Genomic DNA, 21,380 nt, shown 5'->3' with positions numbered 1-21,380 from the left:
CACTATGGCAAGCAGCCTGGCAGGGCAGAGGTGGAGAGAGAACAAATTTCTTTCCTATACTTTTTCTGACTCCTTTTATATCTGACTTGCTGTCACATTTGCAGTAAATAGAGGCCCTGAAGTTTGGCTGGGTAAATAGAATCTAATTTGGAGCACCCTGAATCTGGGAACATGTTAGGGGTATGATGGTTATGATAGCTTGAAAAGTCACAAAGGGCACAGATTAAAACGGAAAGTTTATCTGTAATATATGAAAGCTGAAGTCATTGATAGAGTTCCCTTCTAGTGACAGCTTTGAAGATGAGTGTATCCTACCTATCTTAAATCTAGTTATGGATGAGATAGAACTTTATCAAGAAGAAGCAGACCTCTGTGAGCGAATCAATCCCTTATCTTGTCCACAGTGTTTGAAAATGACAAGTGTGAAGACCTGGCACAAGTGCCAAGCGAAAGCAGCTGTCACGGGGGCTGCCAAGTCACCCAGCTCGAGCGAGTACTCCATCAGAGGGAAGAAGTGGCCTTCTCTTGACAATAAGCTTGTCTTTACTTCCAATTTTTACTGGGCCACCCACACAGTAAAATAATGTTAGTATGACATTTGTGTTTCTCTTACTTCTGAGCCATGAGGCAATTCACCTCATGTCCTTCTGTCTTACTTTGTCACATACTTTCACGTGTTTCTTATTTTTAAGAAAAGATGAGTCAGTTAGCTTTTCTTTCTTTTTTCAAGTTAAGGTAATCAGTGGCACCATGAGGAACTTTTGAATATATGAAATACTAAGACATTTGTTAGTATTTAGTTCTTGTTTTAAAGGTAGAAATATAGAAAAGGCTCCTTTTTTCTTTTCTTTTTTTTTTTTTTTTTGGTATTTTAGATGACTTAAGCCATGTGAAAAATTGCATGTTTATAATTGTGTTTGAAGTGTCTTAATTCATTACCTGATTTCACTGTGATTAATGAAAAATATATCAAGACATATATATTTAATGACTGTCTACAGCTACCAGTGTGTCTTAGAAGTTAAAAGGAAGAATTGAACAAAGAATATTCCCAATTGTCAGTGCTCTTAAAGTCACAACATTTGCTGAAACAAACTTGATCAACTCAACACATCTAGTGATTGTGGTCCTTGTTTGTGCAGAGATGTGGTCCTGGATGAACATCCTTTAATCTGATGTTTTTCTTGGAATTGTGGAAATTCCAATCACAAGTGGAATTGTGATTGGAAATAGGATCTAATATTGAACTATCCATTATCATGTGTTCCTTTCATAATTTTCATCCTGCTCGCATGCTATCTTGGTTATTTGTACATATCCATTTTCATGTTTTGGTTTAAATTAAACTCCCTGGATTACACACAGCACGTCTGCTATGTATTTGCGTGGCTCCAAGCACAATGCAGCTGTTATACCTGTGTTATGCTTCTAGTACGATTGCAGTAGAAGTGATCACTAATACTTTTATAATATATGTGACGCTGATCTATACAAATAACATATGCTGTATTAGCGATATTTCTGAGTGCATATCAAGTCTTTTTGTTTTCATTTCATCCTGTAAAAATAGGTAGTTAGCTTGTCTTGTATTGGATTCCCTAAATTCAATCACACTGCTAGGAATTCTGTGAATTGGGTAACTCATTATGCTTTGAAAAGGCAGGAGCCTTATGTGGATGAGACGTCAGAACATGTGCTGATGGTGCTGTGAACTACTGTGGTAGGCTAGCATTGTGCTGGCTTAATACGTAGAGTCACCCGACTGCCAGATCAGCCGTTTCTCTTAGGTTCTTGCAGTAGGAAGTTAGTTTAACTTTACTTTTAAAAGTAGTTGGCAAATGTCGCCTGCACCTGTGCATTTTAGTAACACTATTTTGCTGATTGTATTTAAACAATGTTTTTGTGTTATTTGTGTTACTTGTGTCTGTGATCATCACTGTTGCAGCCTAAACAGCTTGGCTTAGATGAGCTAGTGAGATGGAACAGGAGTTCACAGACGTTCCCTTTTTTCTTCTTTTTGATTTTTAAACAAAAAAATATTTTTCTGACATGTCCTACTCTCAAGCAGCGTTGCTGCAATGCTTCTCCAGATACTTTTTAAAGTTCTACTTAAAGCCTTAGTGCTTCAAATTAAATTTTTCTCTAGGTAACAATCAGAAGCAACAACTAAAACACTAAAATGCTTTTTCTGGGATAAGGACCTGGCCAGCTAATTCTGTATGGTCTATCGTACTTGAATTCCTCTCATCCAGAACAATTGTTTCCTTGACATATCAAGAAGAACAGTGGCACTATTTCAATAGCTGTGTTTTGCGTCTGGTTATCGTGACTGATGTTCCAAAACCAGTGTCCCAGAAGATGAGTCCTCTTCGGGATGAGATGTTATAAAGTCTAGCCCTCACCTAATACTTTAACAGAAAGCAAGCATTTCCCTTACGAAGGTTTTACTTGTGTCACATACCAATCATACACCAAAGAACTTTTCAGAAAATGAAAGAAAACCTCTGCCACTCGGTAGCAGTACATGTGAAGAAAAACAGTGGCAATAGGAGGAAATAGGAAAGGTGAGAGAGAGCACTTTGAAAACTATAAAAGCAAAACCTGATTTTATCATAATACAACTGATATTAAAGCTCTTCTTTATTCATATGCTAGTTTTCCCCCTGGGGGTCAAATATCACTGATTACAGATTCTGCTGGGGGCGGAGCGCTAAAACACCTGTCTCTAAAATTAGCTACTTCTGCTTTTTGGGAAGATCATAAACAGCTCTTTCCATAGGCCCATTACAAGTCAGCATGTTGTTACTCCGACCTACTCCCATACCGGAATGTATTCACAGTATTGTGAAAAAATCCATGCTCAAGAAGATCTGCAAATAAATCAGTTCCTTCACCATTCATTGCTATGTCCAATGAATGGAATAGCATTTGGTTATGTCTGTGTGTGGGGTCTGAGTTGTATGATACTTAGGAGTTGAGTCAATGAAATTATGATTTATATGTTCTAAAGAATATGAAAGGTTAAATAATCAGCTTGGATATTGAAATATCCAGTTTTCCATTTGAGGATTCATGATTGCAAGATACGTAGATTTTGGCAAAATGCGAAGGTACTTTCTCTTCAATTTGTTCTTATATTTTTGTTCACCTCTGCTAAGCGACAGAAAGATTTCAAAAGTACAATGCTGTGAATTATTCTGGAGCTGGAAAAGGACAATTCTCCCTCCCTCCTTTCCTCCCTTCCTCCCTCTCTTTCTTTTTTTCCTGGACTCTTCTGATTTTTTGATACAGTGAAGTATTTCTGTGGAGGGAGTTTGTGCCTGGATCATTGTATGACTCCTGGCCCTTAATTTGTGTCAGAATGGAGCAAGTTGACAAATTTGTGTCACAGCTTCAGAAAGGTTATTCTCTCTGTAATCCTATAACTGGCACAATAGAAGAAAGGATCAAGGAAGGAGCTGTGACGTTACAATGACTTACTTTGCTACTGATATCAGCTAATATAATAGTTAGTAGGGCTCTAACATTAATACTTAACTGCTAGATAAATTTAATGAGTACACTTGGTTTATTTGAAACTGCCAGCCTTTGTAACAAGAAAGCTGACTCACTAAATCTCACTGCAAGCAGCAGGAGATTTTCTGTCTTTGAGCTGAGACATATCCAGTGAGGCCTTTAAGGAGCATTTCAGAGTAGTGTTTGTTTCACGCAGAAGACATGCTGTGACAGGCATCTTGCAATCAGAGCCCTTCTCACAGAGCTGAAGCAGTTGAAAGCAAAGAGAGGAAAAGAGAGATTCACATTACAACATGATTAAAATTGCCAAGGAGACAACTGTCCACATCTTGATAATTGAGTGCACCAACATAAAAATCAGCCGCTCTGATAGACAATACTGCCACAAATCCCAAGAAAGACAAGATATTTGGGAGCAAATTAAACAAAAAAATGCTCTGAACTTATTCTAGCTCCCGGGTTAGGAGTAAATTATTATAGGGATTACAGAATTTAAGAAATTAATATTAAGAGATCTTTACTGATTATAAAATTTACCTCATAATTCCTTTTTTATTTTATTTTTTATTTTTTGTAAATAATGATTTTTAGGTTTTGTTTTGCCTTTGAAACATAGTTGAAGAAACTCTATTCTCCTTTGTGCAGTCATCATTAACCTCTCCCATCTATTTCTAATCTAGTAAATTCAAGAGAAATTAAACTACAGTTAAGCAGATGTTTTCTGTTTTGTATAACTATCCTTGCTGAATAAGGAGAGAAGATGATATGTATAGGGGTACATTAATATTTTTTGTTAAAAAGTGCTTTACAGGCTGAAGAAAACCCTGTACATAATCATAGTCAAAAGTCAAGAAGTAAAAAATAGGAATCTGATAAACAGCTGTGCTGCACAGTGGAAACAGAATGCTTTACCCAGTAACAATTCCAGAATGAATTTAAAAGAAACGGTAGCTGCTCATTTTCTTTAAGACTTTAGTTTAACAAGTCTGTGAAATGTGGGTTTTGTTTGTTCTTGTTTCATAACCACAAAAATAAAAAACAAGTGTTTAACTCTCCGATAGAGCTGCAATTATTCTCATAACACTTTTCTCTGTACCACCAAGCTGTGGTTGCAGTGTATTTTAATGCTAGCAACCACACCACCATCACCTTAATATTCCTTGAGAATCGTTTAAAGAAATGCTGACACAAAATAATAGTATCATTATAATGTTCTTGCTATCAGTTTGATTTTTTTTTTCCAAGGTGATCTTAGCAGTCATTGCCCCATTTCACAAGGGAAGTGCCAGAAGTGCAGCCTGAGGTGTTTGCTTGCCCCAGTCCGGTGCTCTGCACACTGGCAGCATTGCAGACCGAGCGTGTGATTACCACTGACATGTAGACACAGATTATCCACTGTATTATTCAACTGGAACTGGCATTACCTAAGTAGTTTTCTAGGTTATTTGGTTAGTATAGACTGTATGTCAGAAAAGATCTTGGCTTTTTAGCCAAATGATTGGCAAGCTGAATTACAGATGGTCCAATCTGTGAATTTGGAAACCAGATCGAGACAGCTTCCTGCACTGGAAGACAAACAAGTAGTTTCTTACCTGCAACACTGATAAAGCTTCAGAGTATATAGTACAGTATTGTGTTTCATTTATGCTTTAAAAATTGATCACGCTCTAAGCACATACTGCAAATGTATCTAAGTACTTACTGTGAATGACAGAAACTGTGTCTAACATCCTGAACATCCTGCATTAACTGTTCTTTGGCTGTTAATGCACAATTTTAAAATAAGCACAGAGGTGCTTATCTTTAGAAATAAGGATAGGGGAGTTCACAGAGAGACTTTTCTGATCCAGAAGCTGGAATGGAAACAGTGACCCAGTCAGCCTGTATTTCTAATTCACAGTCACAGTTCTTTTCCCCACTAGCAGATGTACTCTGATCCATAACCATGTTGCATGCTGAGGTAAAATGTTAAATACAAAGAACTGCTTTTAAATAATAAGGTTATGACACAAACCAAAAGGAACAGGTATCTCAAGATTAAAGATTGCATTTCTCGTTCAACTTCAGCTGCTGTAAAGGAAGAAAGTGATGGGTTTTTTTGTTGTTTTGTTTAGCTTTGTTTTTTAAAAAAAGGTGGGGGGGGAGAAAAAGCTGGGAATGTATCTTAAACAGATTTTTTAAATCTAATGTCAGTGTGTATATTTCTAAATAAGACATATTTGTATTCCATTGTAAAAATACTTGCATGGGGGCAAAACACCTGCTTCTCAGGTGTTTGCTCCATATGTACTCTACTCAAATTATCATCATCTTTTTGCATGTATAGATACTTGTGGAGGGACATATTTTAATACAGGTTTCTTTTTCCAGCAGTAGAAGATGATTCCAGTAAAAATATGCTATCTTTATTCAGATGTCCTTGGTAATAAAAATATAAATATGATCAACTGTATATTTTAACAGTAATCTCTTTACAGACTTTTTTTTAATACTTTAGTATCAGTGGTAATTCAAAAACGTGTTTGAACATAGAACATTATGTGTGTTGTCTCAGCTTCTGTTGCATTTCTGCTATGAAACAATCCTTTTTCATAAACACAGTACTTTCCTGCTTAGCATGCGATCAAGTTCCTTCTGGAGGGAAAATAAAAAATTGTTAATTGTGAGGCACGTTTATGCTGCAGCACTGTGCAAGTCTTTTTTTGTATGCTTCAGCTCTTTCACCTGTTCAGCATCAAATGATGGGACTGTAATACACTGTTCCTCAGTCATATCTAATTACCTTTCAGCAAGGCCCTGGTTTGCCCTCCAGGACCTTTTGTGAATATTTTATCTAAATAATTATCTGTCACTGAGTAGGTCTCTGGTATAGGTGTGATTCTGGTTATTCCTGCTCTGCCTTTTGTGTTCTATTTAGACTTTTGAAGGATGAATTTTCTGGTTTAATATTGGGCTTCAACAGTTGCATCAGAACAGAAGTTATATATGACACAGACCTTTGGGACAAATGCTTTTTGGCGCTAAATACAATGAAATTCTGAATAGTGGTTAATGACAAGAATTATCAATCCAAAAATCATTACCAATACTATGCAATTACAAATGTTAAGACGTAAGTTAGGAAACTCAGTTCATCAGTGTAACAGGCACAACCAAGGCCAAACTTCATTATGAAGTGGAAGGAATAAATAAGTGGTATATCTGCAGAAATGACAGCTTCTATGAATAAATGCAAATAAATTAGTCACAAAGTGGTTTGGAGTGGTGGAGGAGATTACTTATTTTTTTCGGTAGCAAAGGAAATAGACAAAAGACCATTGCTAACATATAACCACATCTAAAAACTGGCTATATTAGTAGGAGGAGATAGAACAGAAGAAAAGTTTTGTTAGCACACAAAGGAGTATATGTGTTCTTTGTTAGACAGATACTTTTAGATGATTCTCTAATATTAGTTTAAAAGATTGTAGTATCCTTGTTGCTTTGCCTTCAGCAACCATAGCATGTTATGAACTTGAAGTACATGCACACTTGTGTTTAACCAAACCTTTAGCAATGACTCCTTTTGTAGATTTCCTTTTTCAAATTCCTTGGTAATTTGAGAAGTTGAAACAATTTGATGTGAGAGGTTAGGGCTGTGACTAACTGACAAACAAGATGGAATTGCTCATCTGTAACACAACAGTGTTCAACACTGTTGTTCAACAGTGATCAATCAGCTGAACACTGATCATAGACTATATTTCCAATGAACATTAACATACTTCGACTTCAGACCTTTGAACGTATTACAAACTTACTGTCATGGGCTCTTGAAAGATGAGCGGTTTCCCACTGGAAACTAAAGTAAAACTATCAGGGTAGTTTTCAAAGCATCCAGCAGATATCACATGCTGGTAATTACGTTACACATTACTCACAGGTACGATATCAAACCAAAGGAAGATCTAGTTAACATGCAGTCTCCTATAGACCATTTTGTCCAACAGTCTGTGTTTAGTAAGTCTGAACGGAGGATATATATTAATGTAAGCTTCAAATAACCTTTTACGTTGAGGCTGTGCTAGTCACTCCGAACTACAAAGACAGATTTTTCCAGTCCTCTGAAAAACAAACTATTCCTAGATTTAAATTCTGCACATTCAATCAGTAAAAATTGTTTTGAAGTATATTATATTTCCATTTTAGCATTGAAACTTACAGGTGCTCAGTATGTCAGGCTTTAGCCTGTGCTCATTTATAACGAGTAATTATCTAACGATCATAGTGTAAAGCATGCATGAGCTCCTGTAGCAAGATTTGGAATTTTAAGGAAATGCTGCAGATCAAATGATAATGTCTCATTTGTATTCTTTCAGTTCCCTAGCCACTATTACACTTCATAAAACAACTACAGAAATGGATTGCAAACATGCATCATTTCTGTGTGAGATGTGCAAAGGCTCAATGATCCTTAAATAGTACCAATAATGCCTTTCATGCATCTTATATGATGATACTGTACCAAGCAAATCACACATTTTATGAAATATGTTTTCAATCCTATCTAGAAGCACAGCACTACTAAGACCTTTGAGGATAAAGGTAACATTAACTCTGCTTGACTATGTAGACATGTAGATAAATTTTTGTGTTCCAATTTTTGTCATCCGTGACCTGGTGATCCCTTTTTTTATAATTATATTTTTAGAGTTTTCTATTTATAGTCTGGTCTTTACTGTCATGGGATGTATGTATGAAGTCTGCAGTTTGAACAGAAATCTCTATTTGCAATCTAGGTATTGAAGGATGTTGATCATACCATCTTCAGCATCAGATGTCGTAAGGCTGATTCATAAGTGCAAGAAAACTTTGTCTGATTCATCATCATCTTAATCAGGTTTCACCTCAGATGTAATGGGCTGACGGACAGAGGATATGCCTACTTTTCTGTTGTCAGGGCCCAATGTACACTCTCCAGCTGAATGTGTGGATGGAGAAACGGCCTTCACCTTATTGCTAATGACACAAGCTTCCAGATTCAAGCCAACTGTGTTGAATCAGGAAAGCTAAGACTGGGGTTTTCTGGGATCTACAGAGCTGTGTTTGTCTTACAAATTCTAGGCCCAACAGTATATTTAATCTCATTCATTGCTCAGGAAAAAAATACTTACAGATTATTCTGGACTCTCCCCCTGATGTGACATGGTCACATCTTCACAAACTGTCTAATTTACATTGTCCATAAAATTCAGATGATCTTGTAAATGAATTTTCTATATATTTTGCCAGTGTATGTTAGGGAAATAGTAGTGTTCTGTCAGTAACACTGAGCGAAGTACGCAGGCTTCAGACTGGGACTACATGATCAAGATCAGATTTTAGGATTGTCTTGTTATCAAATCCACACCAGTCATTTTTTCAAGGTCTTACTGGTAAGAATATTGAAGGGCTTTATACTGATGCTGCTGTTGTAACAGTGACACAAGTTCTTATATGTTTAATAGTGACTCTTTTGCTTTAATAAACTGGAGTGCATAAGATAGAATAATGAATATGCTGTACAGACAGAATGCCACTGGGAGTGATTAAATACACTGTTAATACAGTGGAATATTAACTTTTTAAGATGATCTTGGAGTATTCTAACTATACATTGAGAAACATACTATGGTTAATTCATGGCTACATGTTAAAAATATAAAAAAAACCCTATGCTTTTCCTGGAGGCTCAAATCCTGTTCCTTGTGGATCATGTGGATAAGGAAGTGTCTGGTAATAGGAAAAACTTATTTCATAGTATTATTCTCTGTTCCAAGAGTTGTACATATTTAGATGCAATTCTGTACTGAAGTTCAAATTTAGTTCTTTTGTCTTGCAGAAACTTCTTGGTGTCTCTTCAGTGAGAGTAAAGACTATATATCTCCATTTGTAGGTTTGCATCATGCACCCATCACTGTGATATCTAACACCAGCTGTTGACAGAGTGGTTTTATCCTCTAATATTTCCCTAAAGCTGCATGAAACAAACCAGAGGATCTAGAAATTATATGGCACATATAAATTGTATATAACTCTGCTACTTCCGAGGATTTTGTATTGCTGCTACATGGATTCTAGCGTCTCCTGTCAGTGATAACCCTCTATCATTGAAACCAAAGTTGAGGCCAAAGCATTCTTCATTGTGAGAACTGTTCACATCCACATAAAACTTGCTACGCCATGGTATTTTATGCTAGCTTAAATCTATGAGTTTATTACTAGCTATACAAAATTTCCATTGAAGAACTTGAAGTCTTGCATTAATATAGTTGACATAAGTAATGTAAGGCAGGGGAAGGAAAATGTGTCAGTCTGAACCAATGACACCTTTGCACTACATGTTGTTATTTTGCTAATTGAATAGTTCCATAAATGACACGGTCTGTTGATTGAATCGTAGATAAATTATCTGCTGAGTCAGATGCCCTTCTTCTGGTGTGCTTTTAAATATCTAACTGAAAAATGTTACATTTTGACTTATTGTAAAAGTTGTTTTGTTTGGCTTTTCATTAAGTACTTATTCATTTAACAAAGACAGAATGATGTATAGCCATATTAAGCCTGAATTATATGATTGTTGTCGGTAATGGCCATGATTTACATGTAGAGTCTGTTAAGGTTTTAAAGCCAAATATTCAGAAGAGAGTAAAATAAGAATCAAGACTTCTTGTGTAATCTCAATTTGGTGTATTTTGCATACACTGTATGCTATTCACTTCGGTCAGGTCTTATTGTTCTACACATCTTGCTTATGTAGTCATAGAATGGACAGTGTGGCTTGAATGAGCGGCCTTTCAATGTTTATTTTAAATCTTTAGCAGGTACTCTCTACTATGCAATTACTGAACCTTATTTAAACACTGGTCTGAGTAAAGACTACGATTCCTCTTGCTCCTCAGTACTTCCTTGGTCCTGACAAACAGAGCTAAGGAGCACAGTAGAGGTGGAGATAAAAGCTCCAGTTGGCACTAGCACAGTTGGCAGTCAGTGATCTTTGGGATCACAATCTAGTTTAGCTGAGCAGAGGAATAGGGCTGGGGCATGATGTTGGAATCTAGCTACATATTTCTAACAAGTCTACAAAAGAGACTTATATGCCCACTTGGCCAAGCACTGCCTCCAGAGCCACTGTTTGACCTGCTGACAGCTGAGACAAGAAAATATGTTTAATCTTTGCCAACTGGCTGGCCAACCAGCGCACGTGCACCAGAAGTTGTTCAACCAGGATAAAAATTAGAACGGATTAATAAGAATATGAGGAGGCTGGAATATATATATTAATATATTAATTAATTAATATATTATACAAAAATATAATTGAGGCATCTAGTGCCCCACTTCCTTTCTCGAGTAAGGCTTTCTCCTTTTAAATGAGGTGTGGTAATTTAAGAAGGATCCATTATAAAAAGAACAGTAAAATTAGTGAGATTTCCTTATCAGTTGTAGTCCCTGTTTCAAAGCACGTACATGTCAGAACTTTCAAATGACATTATCAGGTTTATAGCTAAAGTGGAGAGAGGAAAAAAAAAAAAAGCTTGAATGGCTGCTTATAAATGCAAATCTTGGTAATGTATCCTTTTAAAATTTTTATCTGTCTGTAATTCTTATTTACACAAATGGAAATCTGTTTAGCAAAGTAAATGTGGTTTCTAAAGTTAAAATAAATGAAATAGAAATGTTAGAAATGTTAGTATTCTATTTTTAAAGAGATTCAGGAGTTTTCCATTGACGGTAGACAATTATTCAGCTTCCATTCTAAATTCTCTATTTTTCACTGTGTAGGACATCCGCTTGTCTATATGCATATATATGCATATTTATCTGCCTTTTTAATGTGAACAAATTATGTGTGCATCTGAACATATGTATATATAGATACTTACATCTCATATCCCACTGACTCACAGCTTAGTTTTGCTTAATTCAACATTTTGTCAAGGAGACTGTCAGGGAGCAGTTCCACAGTTTGTTGGGGAAAGACAAATATGCTCATGGAAGACAGTCGTGTGATTGGAAATGGTGAAGAGCAAAATGTTTCAAGCCCACCATGGATATAAGCACACAAAACTGAGTTCACTGTTTAGCTTTTAATCTGCAACGGTCTATGTGCATTCTTTAGCTAAGTTGCACACTCTGAAACTCTGAACAGTTCCAATGAATTCAGTGGGTCTACTTTGAGTGAGGGAAGTTAAGTAGGTGCATAAGTGTTTTCAGGCTTTAGGCTTCACAAGCTTTCATAATTAGTACTCTAGACAACATTAATTAAAGAGTACTTTAGAAAGAATATAGCTGTTTAAACCTCTTCAGTGGTTTGCATCTTATTCAAGGATCCCAATCAATGCAACACATGGATAATCCATTCAGAAAATGAGGCTGCATTAGTATGATTATAGTTAAATATAATCTGTATACATCTTTGCAGTTGTATATAAGAAACACAACTTTATAAAGTCATTTCAGTTCAAGGATAATTAAATAAAGGATAGTAATAATAAAAGACAACAAATATTTTCTATTTTATTATAGTTTCTTGCAAGTATTGTCATCTATGCTAAACAGATATGATGAAGAGGCAGGATTTCCTGGGGCTAGCAATATCTCTCTTACTTCCTTTTTTAATCTTGGGACAGAGTTATAAATTTGTGTCTATCTCACTCATCCTCTTATTACTGTATAATTGAGGAAAAATTAAAAATAAAGCAATGGCTAATAGCTGTTAAATGTCTTTATGAACAAAAATGCTTTCTGAACTGTTAAGCATTGTGTTATATCTAAATTATTGTGGAAAGGCTGTTTTGATTTTTGTTCTACTGTATGTTTTATATAATATAGTCTTCCTACTTCAAAAAAACATCTTCAGATGTAACAAATCTTTCTATGTATGATTGAGAATTAAGATTAATGTACGATTGATTAATTAAGATCCCCTGCGGTAGCTCTACTTAAGGCTTAAACACAATTTTAATTTTTGATACTACTTGCCTTTTAGGCTCTTTTCTTCACATATTGACATAATTTCCAAAAACACTGATGAAGAAAATCACTGCATCTTACACTTGATATAGCAGTAAAGGCACAATAAAATTTGACCTGTCTTCCATTTAGTGTGTCTTGATCAGAAATAGGACAATCACTCAGAACAAATTATTTTAAAGCCTAAAGCAGAAAGGACATAATCTTTAAGCACAAAACTACCTGATGGGCCTTTAATCACCTGACAATTATAAAAGATCTCTGTCTATTACTGAAAGATAAACAAAAGACAGAAATAGAAATAAAGACAATGACAAACTAAACATGGAGAAATGTGCATGTATCTCCTGTACTGTTTAAATACTCAATGGCTACTACTCTACAATAATGGGAAAAATCCTAAAAAGACCCTACAAAGTTTGAGTGTCTGCTTGTTTTCCTGTAATGATTCTCTCTGAGGAAAAAAAAAAAAAAGTGGTCAACCACAAGTACCTGTGGTAACGTATCTCAGATGCTGGCAAGCTGACAGACAGCGCAGGCTTGGAGTGCCAGAGAGGGCAGTACTGCAAAAATCCTTTGTGCTGAGATGGACTTACTAAAGACCACAGAAACTTGCATCTTCAAAATACTGATCATGTTCCTCCAAGAAGGTGGACAAAGATATACAATTTTGTAGCTGTTCAAATGCTGGTTCTATATTTTCTTTGAAAGACCATTTTTAAGTATGTATTTTCAACTTCCTCTCTGCATTGCTCCCACATATTCTACTTAGTTAAATGAGGGCAACCATTATAAAATCCTGATTTGGCATGATAATACAGTAATTATTAAACAGGTAAGATTGAATCAAAACCTTTTTTTTTTTTTTTTTCCTCCAGCTTCAACTCTGTGTCATTGACTGCTGATTATAAATACTATTAGTGAAACAGAAATCAGCACAGTGTACTTGAGTTACTTTTCAAATAAAGGGTTTTTTTCAGCATTCAGGTTCCCCATAGGCTTTTAATCAAGGTTATGGGAAAGTCCATAAACTTTCTGCTGAATATTTAACAAGCTGGAGGTCATAGCAGACATGAGATCCCAAGGACAAGTGAAATGAGATTGCAATCAGAAGAGCAGAGGAGACCTGGAGATAAGTAAAGCTTTGCCCACAGATAATATCTAACAGAACAAACACCAGAGTCACGTTTTCAAGCTTCTTTTGTGAGACTTAATTTTCCCAGTATAAACAGCCATAAAAGAGGGTAAATAGAAATGGGTGGTTGCACTGGTTTTAGTCACTGAATTTAATCAAAATGGTGATTGAAATCCAGTCTGAAAAAAGTCTAAAAAATTAAGATATGATTATAGTTACACACCTTGCTTTTTAACAGACCTGATATCCTACTTCCCTAACACCTTTTTAAAACAAATTCTGTAACCAACCTCTGTTATACTGAACCGTAGTAGCTGTATGTGTTTAGTGAAGAACTTCTGGTTGCTAAATCTTTACAAGTGCACTGTTTTTAACAGTACGGTTGTGACAATACTTTTTGGTATACAACAAATGGGAAAGTAATCTTGTAGAAACTATTATCCAGGCCTATGCAGGAGCTATACAAATGTAATTATAATACTCTGTGTAATGTAGAGATTGGATATTCAGAAAACTTACCTGTAATGTCAGGCTGACACAAACACATACACTTCTGCAGGCTGTAGGCCTGTAGCTATCTTGTTTCGCCTGTTCAAGAAACCTCCTAAAATTAATACACAGTGTCTCAAGCAAGCGTGCTTCCATCCACGAAAGCATGGAGAAGACACTGGTGGGGGTACGTAGAGGCTGTGTTGAGTTTGTACCCTGGGCTGGCTTTGCAGCAGCAGAGCGGAGGCAGTGGGGAGAGCTGCTTGCGGGGGCTGCGCAGGGGCATGGGCTGCGGTGAGCGTTTAGGAGATGGTGTCAGCTTCCAGCCTCTGCTTTTTTGGTGATCCTTGGAATTAACTGCCCAGCGATGTTCTCTTCCCATTAGTTGTTGGAATTTTAGCTGTACATTTTCTGAAACTGATGCTTTGTTTATTCTTCATTCGCAGCAAAAAGTCGCTGAAATTTTTAATGCTCGGCAATGTAGTTTCACAGCCGGCTCTGATAATGAAAGCAGTCAGTCTTTGAAATAGGAGCGTAGATGTAAATTTCTTTTATAAAACCAAGTTGTTCTATGGCTTTTTAACTGATTTTTTTCCCCTTGTGTGAGAACTATTAAAACATTTGTCCTCAAAAAATCTGCTGAACTTCAAACTGGGATTTCTGTTAATGTAGAACTGTATGGCAGTAAATCTGGCTATATTAGGTAGAATGTACTCATAATACTGGTTTCATCTTACTTATCATAAAAGAAATCCTGATGCTAGCTATGCCATGCTAATTGTTTTCTGGCCTTTTCTTACACAAGGTACTGTTAAGGAGCCCAAACATTAGGGATTCTGTGGCAATAGTTTTTGGCCCACTGTGATTTCCAACACAGCCTCTCATAAATCTTTCTCTAATCTCACTGCCACTCATGCGGTACAGCTGGGCTCTGTTTCCCATGCACAGAGACATCCAGGGCCTCACACTGGAATGATGAAAAAATTATGCACTTCAGGAGAAGATATTTTTGCAACAAGCTCTTTAAAAGCAGAGAAGAAAGCACCTGTTTGGGTATTTTCCTTTGCCAGACTGGCCTGATTTAATGAGGGGAGCCTTCTGCATGGGGTCATGTGGAATGAAGATAACCTTTCCTAGGCAGATTTGAGAGGGCATGATCCATAGCCCTGTGGGTTTTGATCATGCTGTCATAACAGATCTCTGCCACTATGTAAATGACTTTATATTGGGAAAAAAAAATAAAGGCATTATTTCTGATGTTTTTAAAAATACAAGAACAACTTCGTACATGTTTTAATTCTAGTCATAAAATAGCAATCAACCATTGCAACAATGAAACGTCTGTGATATAAATGCTGAAAAACTTAAGGAAAGGTTGGTTAATATTGAATGTAATCTCAGTGCTTCACTTGTAAGAAAATGATGTTTCACTTGAGACTGTAGTGCTTTCAAATAGAAATGCTGAAAATAAGTGTATTGTAAATATCCATTATATACAGTTTGTTCACATATCTTTTTCCTTTGCCAGTCTAAATCTTTTCGCCAGATTTTTTTCCATACTCAAATGTTTCATGTTTTCCATGTCTCAAAGGAAAAAAAAACAAAACAACAACAACAATAATAAATGTTTTTGCTTAGGAAATTTAAAGTAGTTTTATATGTTTTCATTTTATTTTATGAGACACTAATAAAATCTATCTGGATTGATAATATGAAGTTGTAGTCTGATAAATGAGTTACAAAAATATGAATATGCATGTTATATAATTGGAAAATTGGTAGGTAGTTACATAGGAGGGCAGTCAAGCAGAGAAAATGACAGGAATTTTCAGAAATGAATTTAAGAGGGCAGTATACATACTTTTCTCAAATATTTTCTTCATGATCATATTTTTAAATATTTAACATAGCTGTTTATTATAGCTAAATAATTTCCTAGATAGCCAACCACAAATGATGTTTACATAAAAGTAACGTAAGAATAGATTATTAGGGAGCTTTATATGATTTCTTTTGACCTATTTCGGAGTTGGATTTTCCTTGCCGTTATGAAAAAAAAGTAATTTGTTTTGTTTTTTAAAGGAACAGTTTGTTTTAGAGGCAGATATTAAACAATTAGTTAATAAATATCTCCACACCTCTGCAAATCTACTTTCAATTACTAAATTTTCAAAAGAAGTTATGGAAGAGATGGATGTTTGAAAATTAAGCTCACAATTTCAAAAGTAGAACATAAGATAAAGCTAAGAACAGTCCTAAAAATAAAAATTAGTATAGAAATAAATCTTCAGGTGTATTTTTCAAAGCTCTGCTGACATTTTTCATTTTTCCAGTCAGTTTGAGATCATTCATTCTCATTATTCTCAAGCATAAATCCAGCAATAGTATCCCTCCCTTCACAAACATTCTAGAGTGACTGCTCTGTGCTGTTACTGACATCTGAGCAAAACAATAATTAAAAAAAAAAAAAGTTATATATTTAAGATTTGTAGGTAGAAAAGATGCATTTGATAAAAATTTAGTCAAAAGATCATCAAACAGACGCATCTGAAATGGTTAGGAAAGCTTCTGGAATAACAGTCATAGAAAACGTTTTCTTGGGTTTTGGCAAGAGACAATTGTGACTGACTGAACTTACTGTCCAACTGCAAATGTTAGCTAGACACATTACTGCCAGCATTAGAAAATCATTTACTGTGCTATCTGAGTAGTAAATGTGACAATGGAAATTGGATTTCAGATTTCAGAGCTACATGGCTTGCCAGGGACTCATAGCCACTATTATCCTATGAATCTTATTTTTTTTTTTTTTATGGTGCACGAGTAGCTTCCTGTTAATTTTGGTGACTTTGTTCTCCTAGCTCCTGCTTATCTTTTTGCTCTGTAAAGAATCTCCCACAAAATCCATTCCCGTTTCTGTGTTTTACTGAAAATTTCTGATGTTTTTTATGACTTGAAAATATCAACATTGAAGTAGTTATTTGTCTAATGGATGTCTGTGGTCCATAGAAAAGTAGAGTAGAGCATACAATTTCTTTTTCAAATGACAGATCAATCTCACTTTCAAATGAAGTACTTATCATCATGGTCTTTATAAACAAAAAAGCTCAATTACATTTACTTTAACTTTTCTAAAAAGAAAAATTAACAACTTGGTATTAGTAAAAGTAATGAGATTAGCTATGTTAAGCTGTACTTATAAAATAATATAAACCATTTATATGTCTGTGAATTTAAATTTTATGTTGTGCAACCTTGAATAGATTTTAGAATTATTAATATGAGAAGTCCTGATACAATGGGCTAATCCTTGTTAACCTAAACTGAAAATTGAAAGATTTTTCACAATCATTTAGAACTTGAGCTGAAGGAAGATGCTCTGTTAGATCAACATTTGTGGGAAAATAAATGACAAGCCCCATAGGGAAATGCAAAGCTCCATGATGCTAACATCATAGAGAGAGAGAAAGAAAATATTGCTGAGAGAATGAGCTAAAAATTGATCTATAGGCATTATGCTAATGGCAAAAAGGAAACCTTTTGTTAATTAAAAGTTGCCATTTTTCTGTCTTTGATTTTCCCTTTTTTATTACATCTTCTCTTAGATCACTGTGAAATTTTCTTTAACGTGCTCGCAGGCACAAGCACATAATGCTGAACTCTGCCTCCTAATACTGGCAATTAAAATGGTCCTGAACTAATGTGGAAAACACAGATACATATTACCGCTATTTCAGAATGAGAAAATACTCTTATTCATTCAGCACTGGTAATTCATTTTAGAGTAGTTATCAGAAATTCTAGATAAATTCTCTGAATGGAAGTCTAGAGATGCATATCTATTGTCATTCTGAATAGGCTTTGTGCCCATTTTGTGCCAATGGCTGAGGTGTTAGATGCATCCGTAAGGATTTAAATTGATCTTTTGTTATTACTTAATATTTGTGTTTCCAGATGGGGAAAAAAAAAAAAAAAAAAAAGTATTATTTTTAAGTCTGCCTGCTGGAATTCTGGAACTAGTACCCATTAGTTCAAGCTACATTTTTCAAAAGTTTCCATAGTATTCAGACCATATGCATGTGTTGTGGGAAAAGAAAGAATCTGTGCATACACAGGTTGAAAGGGAAGAGTTCCTGATTTTGTTCATTAATAGTATTTAGAAAAGTAATTATCTATTTCCTATAACAACCAAATTTTACATAGCTTTTCTTTTTCACCTGAATTCTGTGAAATCCGCAATTATGTGTCCTGTAGCTTTGCTAACATTAGGAAATTCTACTGTCTTGCTATAATTCTCCACAAGGAGTTTACTATTTGTGAACTGTGAGTAAAGGGTACTATTTGATCAGTTATGTTTGCACTTTCCCAGGCTTGTTAAGTGACACTTCCTTTAGAGTACAGTTTTGCTTTACGATGACAGTTTTCAGAGCATGGACTATTATTTTATCAACAGAACAGGAATGTAGCTAATTTATTTCACCAATGACCGTACCTGATAGATGACACTTGCTATGAGTAAATGCAATGTGAAGACAAATTAATAGTTTGTTATCATTTGCTGAAGCAAGAAATAAGAGATCTGGGAGTCAGATAAACGAGCAGGACCACTGCAATGGTAGAAACCAAGTAAATATCATGTACAGTCAACGCTCAAAATATACTGGTAGATTTCAATCAAGACGAAATAATTTCCCACAGTTGTTTATCACCTGCAGTGCATTACTAATAGATAAACATTCAATGGTGCTATTAAGTGTTTTTTGTTCTTTCAGTGTGATTAGCGAGAGCATCCATATTCTGAAATGGAGCATGCTTAAGTGGAGGCATACTTTTGAAGCCTTGTCTTGCAGCAGGGCAAGCAAGAGTCATCATTCACATACCTGTGCATGTGAAAAGACCTTCTAGCCAGTCAAGTAATTGGGACTTAAACATACATAAGTGATACGTACTCCAGTTCCTAAAGAATCTGAGAGTCTAAGTAACTGGTGTCCCTTGAATACTGAAGTGAGTTTCTTTTTGTTTCCTACAGAAATTTTCCAAATAATCTGCATTATATTATCATTGGAGAAACCGAGACATCCCTCTTTAAGATGCTGAGTCCCTTCAGAAGGGTTCAACAAAGTCCTTGTTTCCTGCTGGGTTCAATAGGAGTTTGATCAGGGAGTTATTAGCTAGAGGTAAAGGCTGCTCTTGTCAGAAAGGACTTTGTGTTCTGCGGGATTTGATCTTGCCATGCAGGACTTGCTCGTAGAGGACACAGTGAAGCCATTTAGTTAGCTGTAGTTAGCTGTCTGGCTGCTGCTTTTAATTAAATCCACCACCAGCCAAACAACTTGGCTTGTTTCCATGGCCTTGTTTCGGGGGGGGGGGGGTGGGGGGCACGTCTGTTTGTGTGCTGTTGTTGTTTTTTTCCCACTTTGAGGATAATCTAAATGCTACAGCTTATTTGTGATTTTGACTAAAATAGCACATTGCTTCACTCTTGTTAGCTTTGTTAATTGTACATAATCTCATGACCAATCTAGACATAGCCCCTCAATTTTGCTTTTATATTATTGTCCTCAATAAATAAAATCACTCATATCATTAGTAGAGTTAAGTAAGGAGTAAAAAATGTCTCAGAGCAACAGTATTTTCATTAAATGGTTGTGTTTGTTATGAAGAGTTGTAAAGTACCTGGGGAAAGAAGTAAGCTTATTCAGTATATAGTTATTTGCTGATACCTTTGATGGATTAGTTTACAAATTATGGCAGCTAGACATATGCTATTATTTATACTATGGCTTTTTAAAGAAAGTTCATTTTTAAGGTAAACAATCAAGTAATTCCTTATATGGAGATGGGGGAATACTTAACCTTGAGTACAACAACATTAACTCCAGTAAGCCTAATGAATTATTCATGCCATTATCTACCTTGAGAGACATCAAATCTCTCTGCACTGTCTGCAAAGTGCAGTTTACCAAAAAATGATAGCTCAGTAAATTATATTTGTATATCTGAACATTAAACTAAAGACGGTACTGTGAAAAGGCATTGGTAGATATACCCATATAATCCATGCAGAAGCAAGGTCCTGTATGTCATTTCCTAATTCACTTGCAGTCGTAACTCATTTAATAATTTGTTTGCAAGGAATGTCCTGATAGACAAAAATCATTTAATATTCAAAGATTCATATAGCAGTAATAGAGGACATAATCACTACAAGCACTAGCCTTTTTACAAAGAAGCTGTTCCTCATGATTTCTTGAGTCTGGAACAACATCATGAAGTATGAAATTGTCTTTTTCTCTATTAATTTGTGTGGTTGTTTAAATGTTACTTCCTTTTGTTATGCAAACTGTCAAATTCTGGAGGGAAAGTGACTATTTTAAAAGCTCTGTTGAGACTGGCATTGACATTTTCATTGATGATAACAAAATCTTCTCTTTTCAAATTATTTTTCTCAGCCTTAGGTCTTCAGACACACGCTCTTCACAAATATTTCCTGCTTTCTTGTATAAACTGCTTTCTGTAATCCAGAAGGGCTACGGGAATAGGCCTAACATACCATAATCAAAGTTTGAATACAAAATTGCCATGCTTTGTTCCAGAACTTCCCCTCAGTAGCTTAAAGATATGTTTATGTACAAGTATTTATAGTTTTTGCTTTCTCTATGATCTGGTCCCTATCTGGACCTCAGCACAGAATTCACCATGAATGTTTGGTATGCACTGGACCTTCTGACTTATGCCTCTTCTTACTTTAGAGATCGTTTTTCATACAGTTTGTGCCAGGCAATTAAGCTGGCCATTTCTTTGCTATAGAGGAAGATGTTTGATCATGCAGAGTGGGTACTATGTCTGTGAAATTCCTTATCAAAGGAAGCAAGAAGTTCTAAGGAAACTAGCAAAATATTCTAGGGGAAACTAGATACATCCTTGGAAGAAAGATCCATGGGGGATTATTAAACAAACCACCTGAGGTTCAGGAGTCTGCAGAATACAGTTGATGACTGTGAGGGTAGAAGAAGAGTTTTGTCCTTCCTTGGGCACATGCTTACCAACAAAACTAGACGCACCATACTGGGCTAGGTGAAACTTTGGCCTGCACTAGCATGGTTGTTTGCATGTTCCTGTAGTTACTAAATGGTAATCATTTGTTTGGGGCTTTTGAAAAAGAGAGATTATAATGCAAGTTAAGATAGGTCATAAACGAGGGCAACTGGAGTTGTGAATTTACTCTTCTTGTATATTACAACTT

General features: G+C 35.6%; 1 protein-coding gene across 12 annotated transcripts in view; it reads left to right on the top strand.

Annotated features, from left to right (window-relative positions):
* Window positions 1–21,380, top strand: part of PCDH11X (protocadherin 11 X-linked) — a 490,740-nt gene that overhangs the window by 363,429 nt on the left and 105,931 nt on the right. Inside the window, exon 7 of one of the 12 annotated variants that reach the window (XM_083797763.1) lies at window positions 8,295–19,481. The exons of 10 other annotated variants lie outside the window; for them this stretch is intronic. In XM_083797763.1, the coding sequence (XP_083653889.1) occupies window positions 8,295–8,311 (17 nt within the window). In that variant the 3' untranslated portion in view covers window positions 8,312–19,481. Of the gene's footprint in view, window positions 1–404; window positions 6,138–8,294; window positions 19,482–21,380 lie in introns of those variants that run through there. One more of the 12 variants, XM_083797787.1, reaches the window with a different exon arrangement.

Source organism: Anser anser, assembly GCF_964211835.1.
Source record: "Anser anser genome assembly, chromosome: 13".
In the NCBI taxonomy this organism is placed as follows: domain Eukaryota; kingdom Metazoa; phylum Chordata; class Aves; order Anseriformes; family Anatidae; genus Anser; species Anser anser.
Note: the sequence above shows the minus strand (reverse complement) of the source record. Positions and strands in the feature narration are given on the sequence as shown.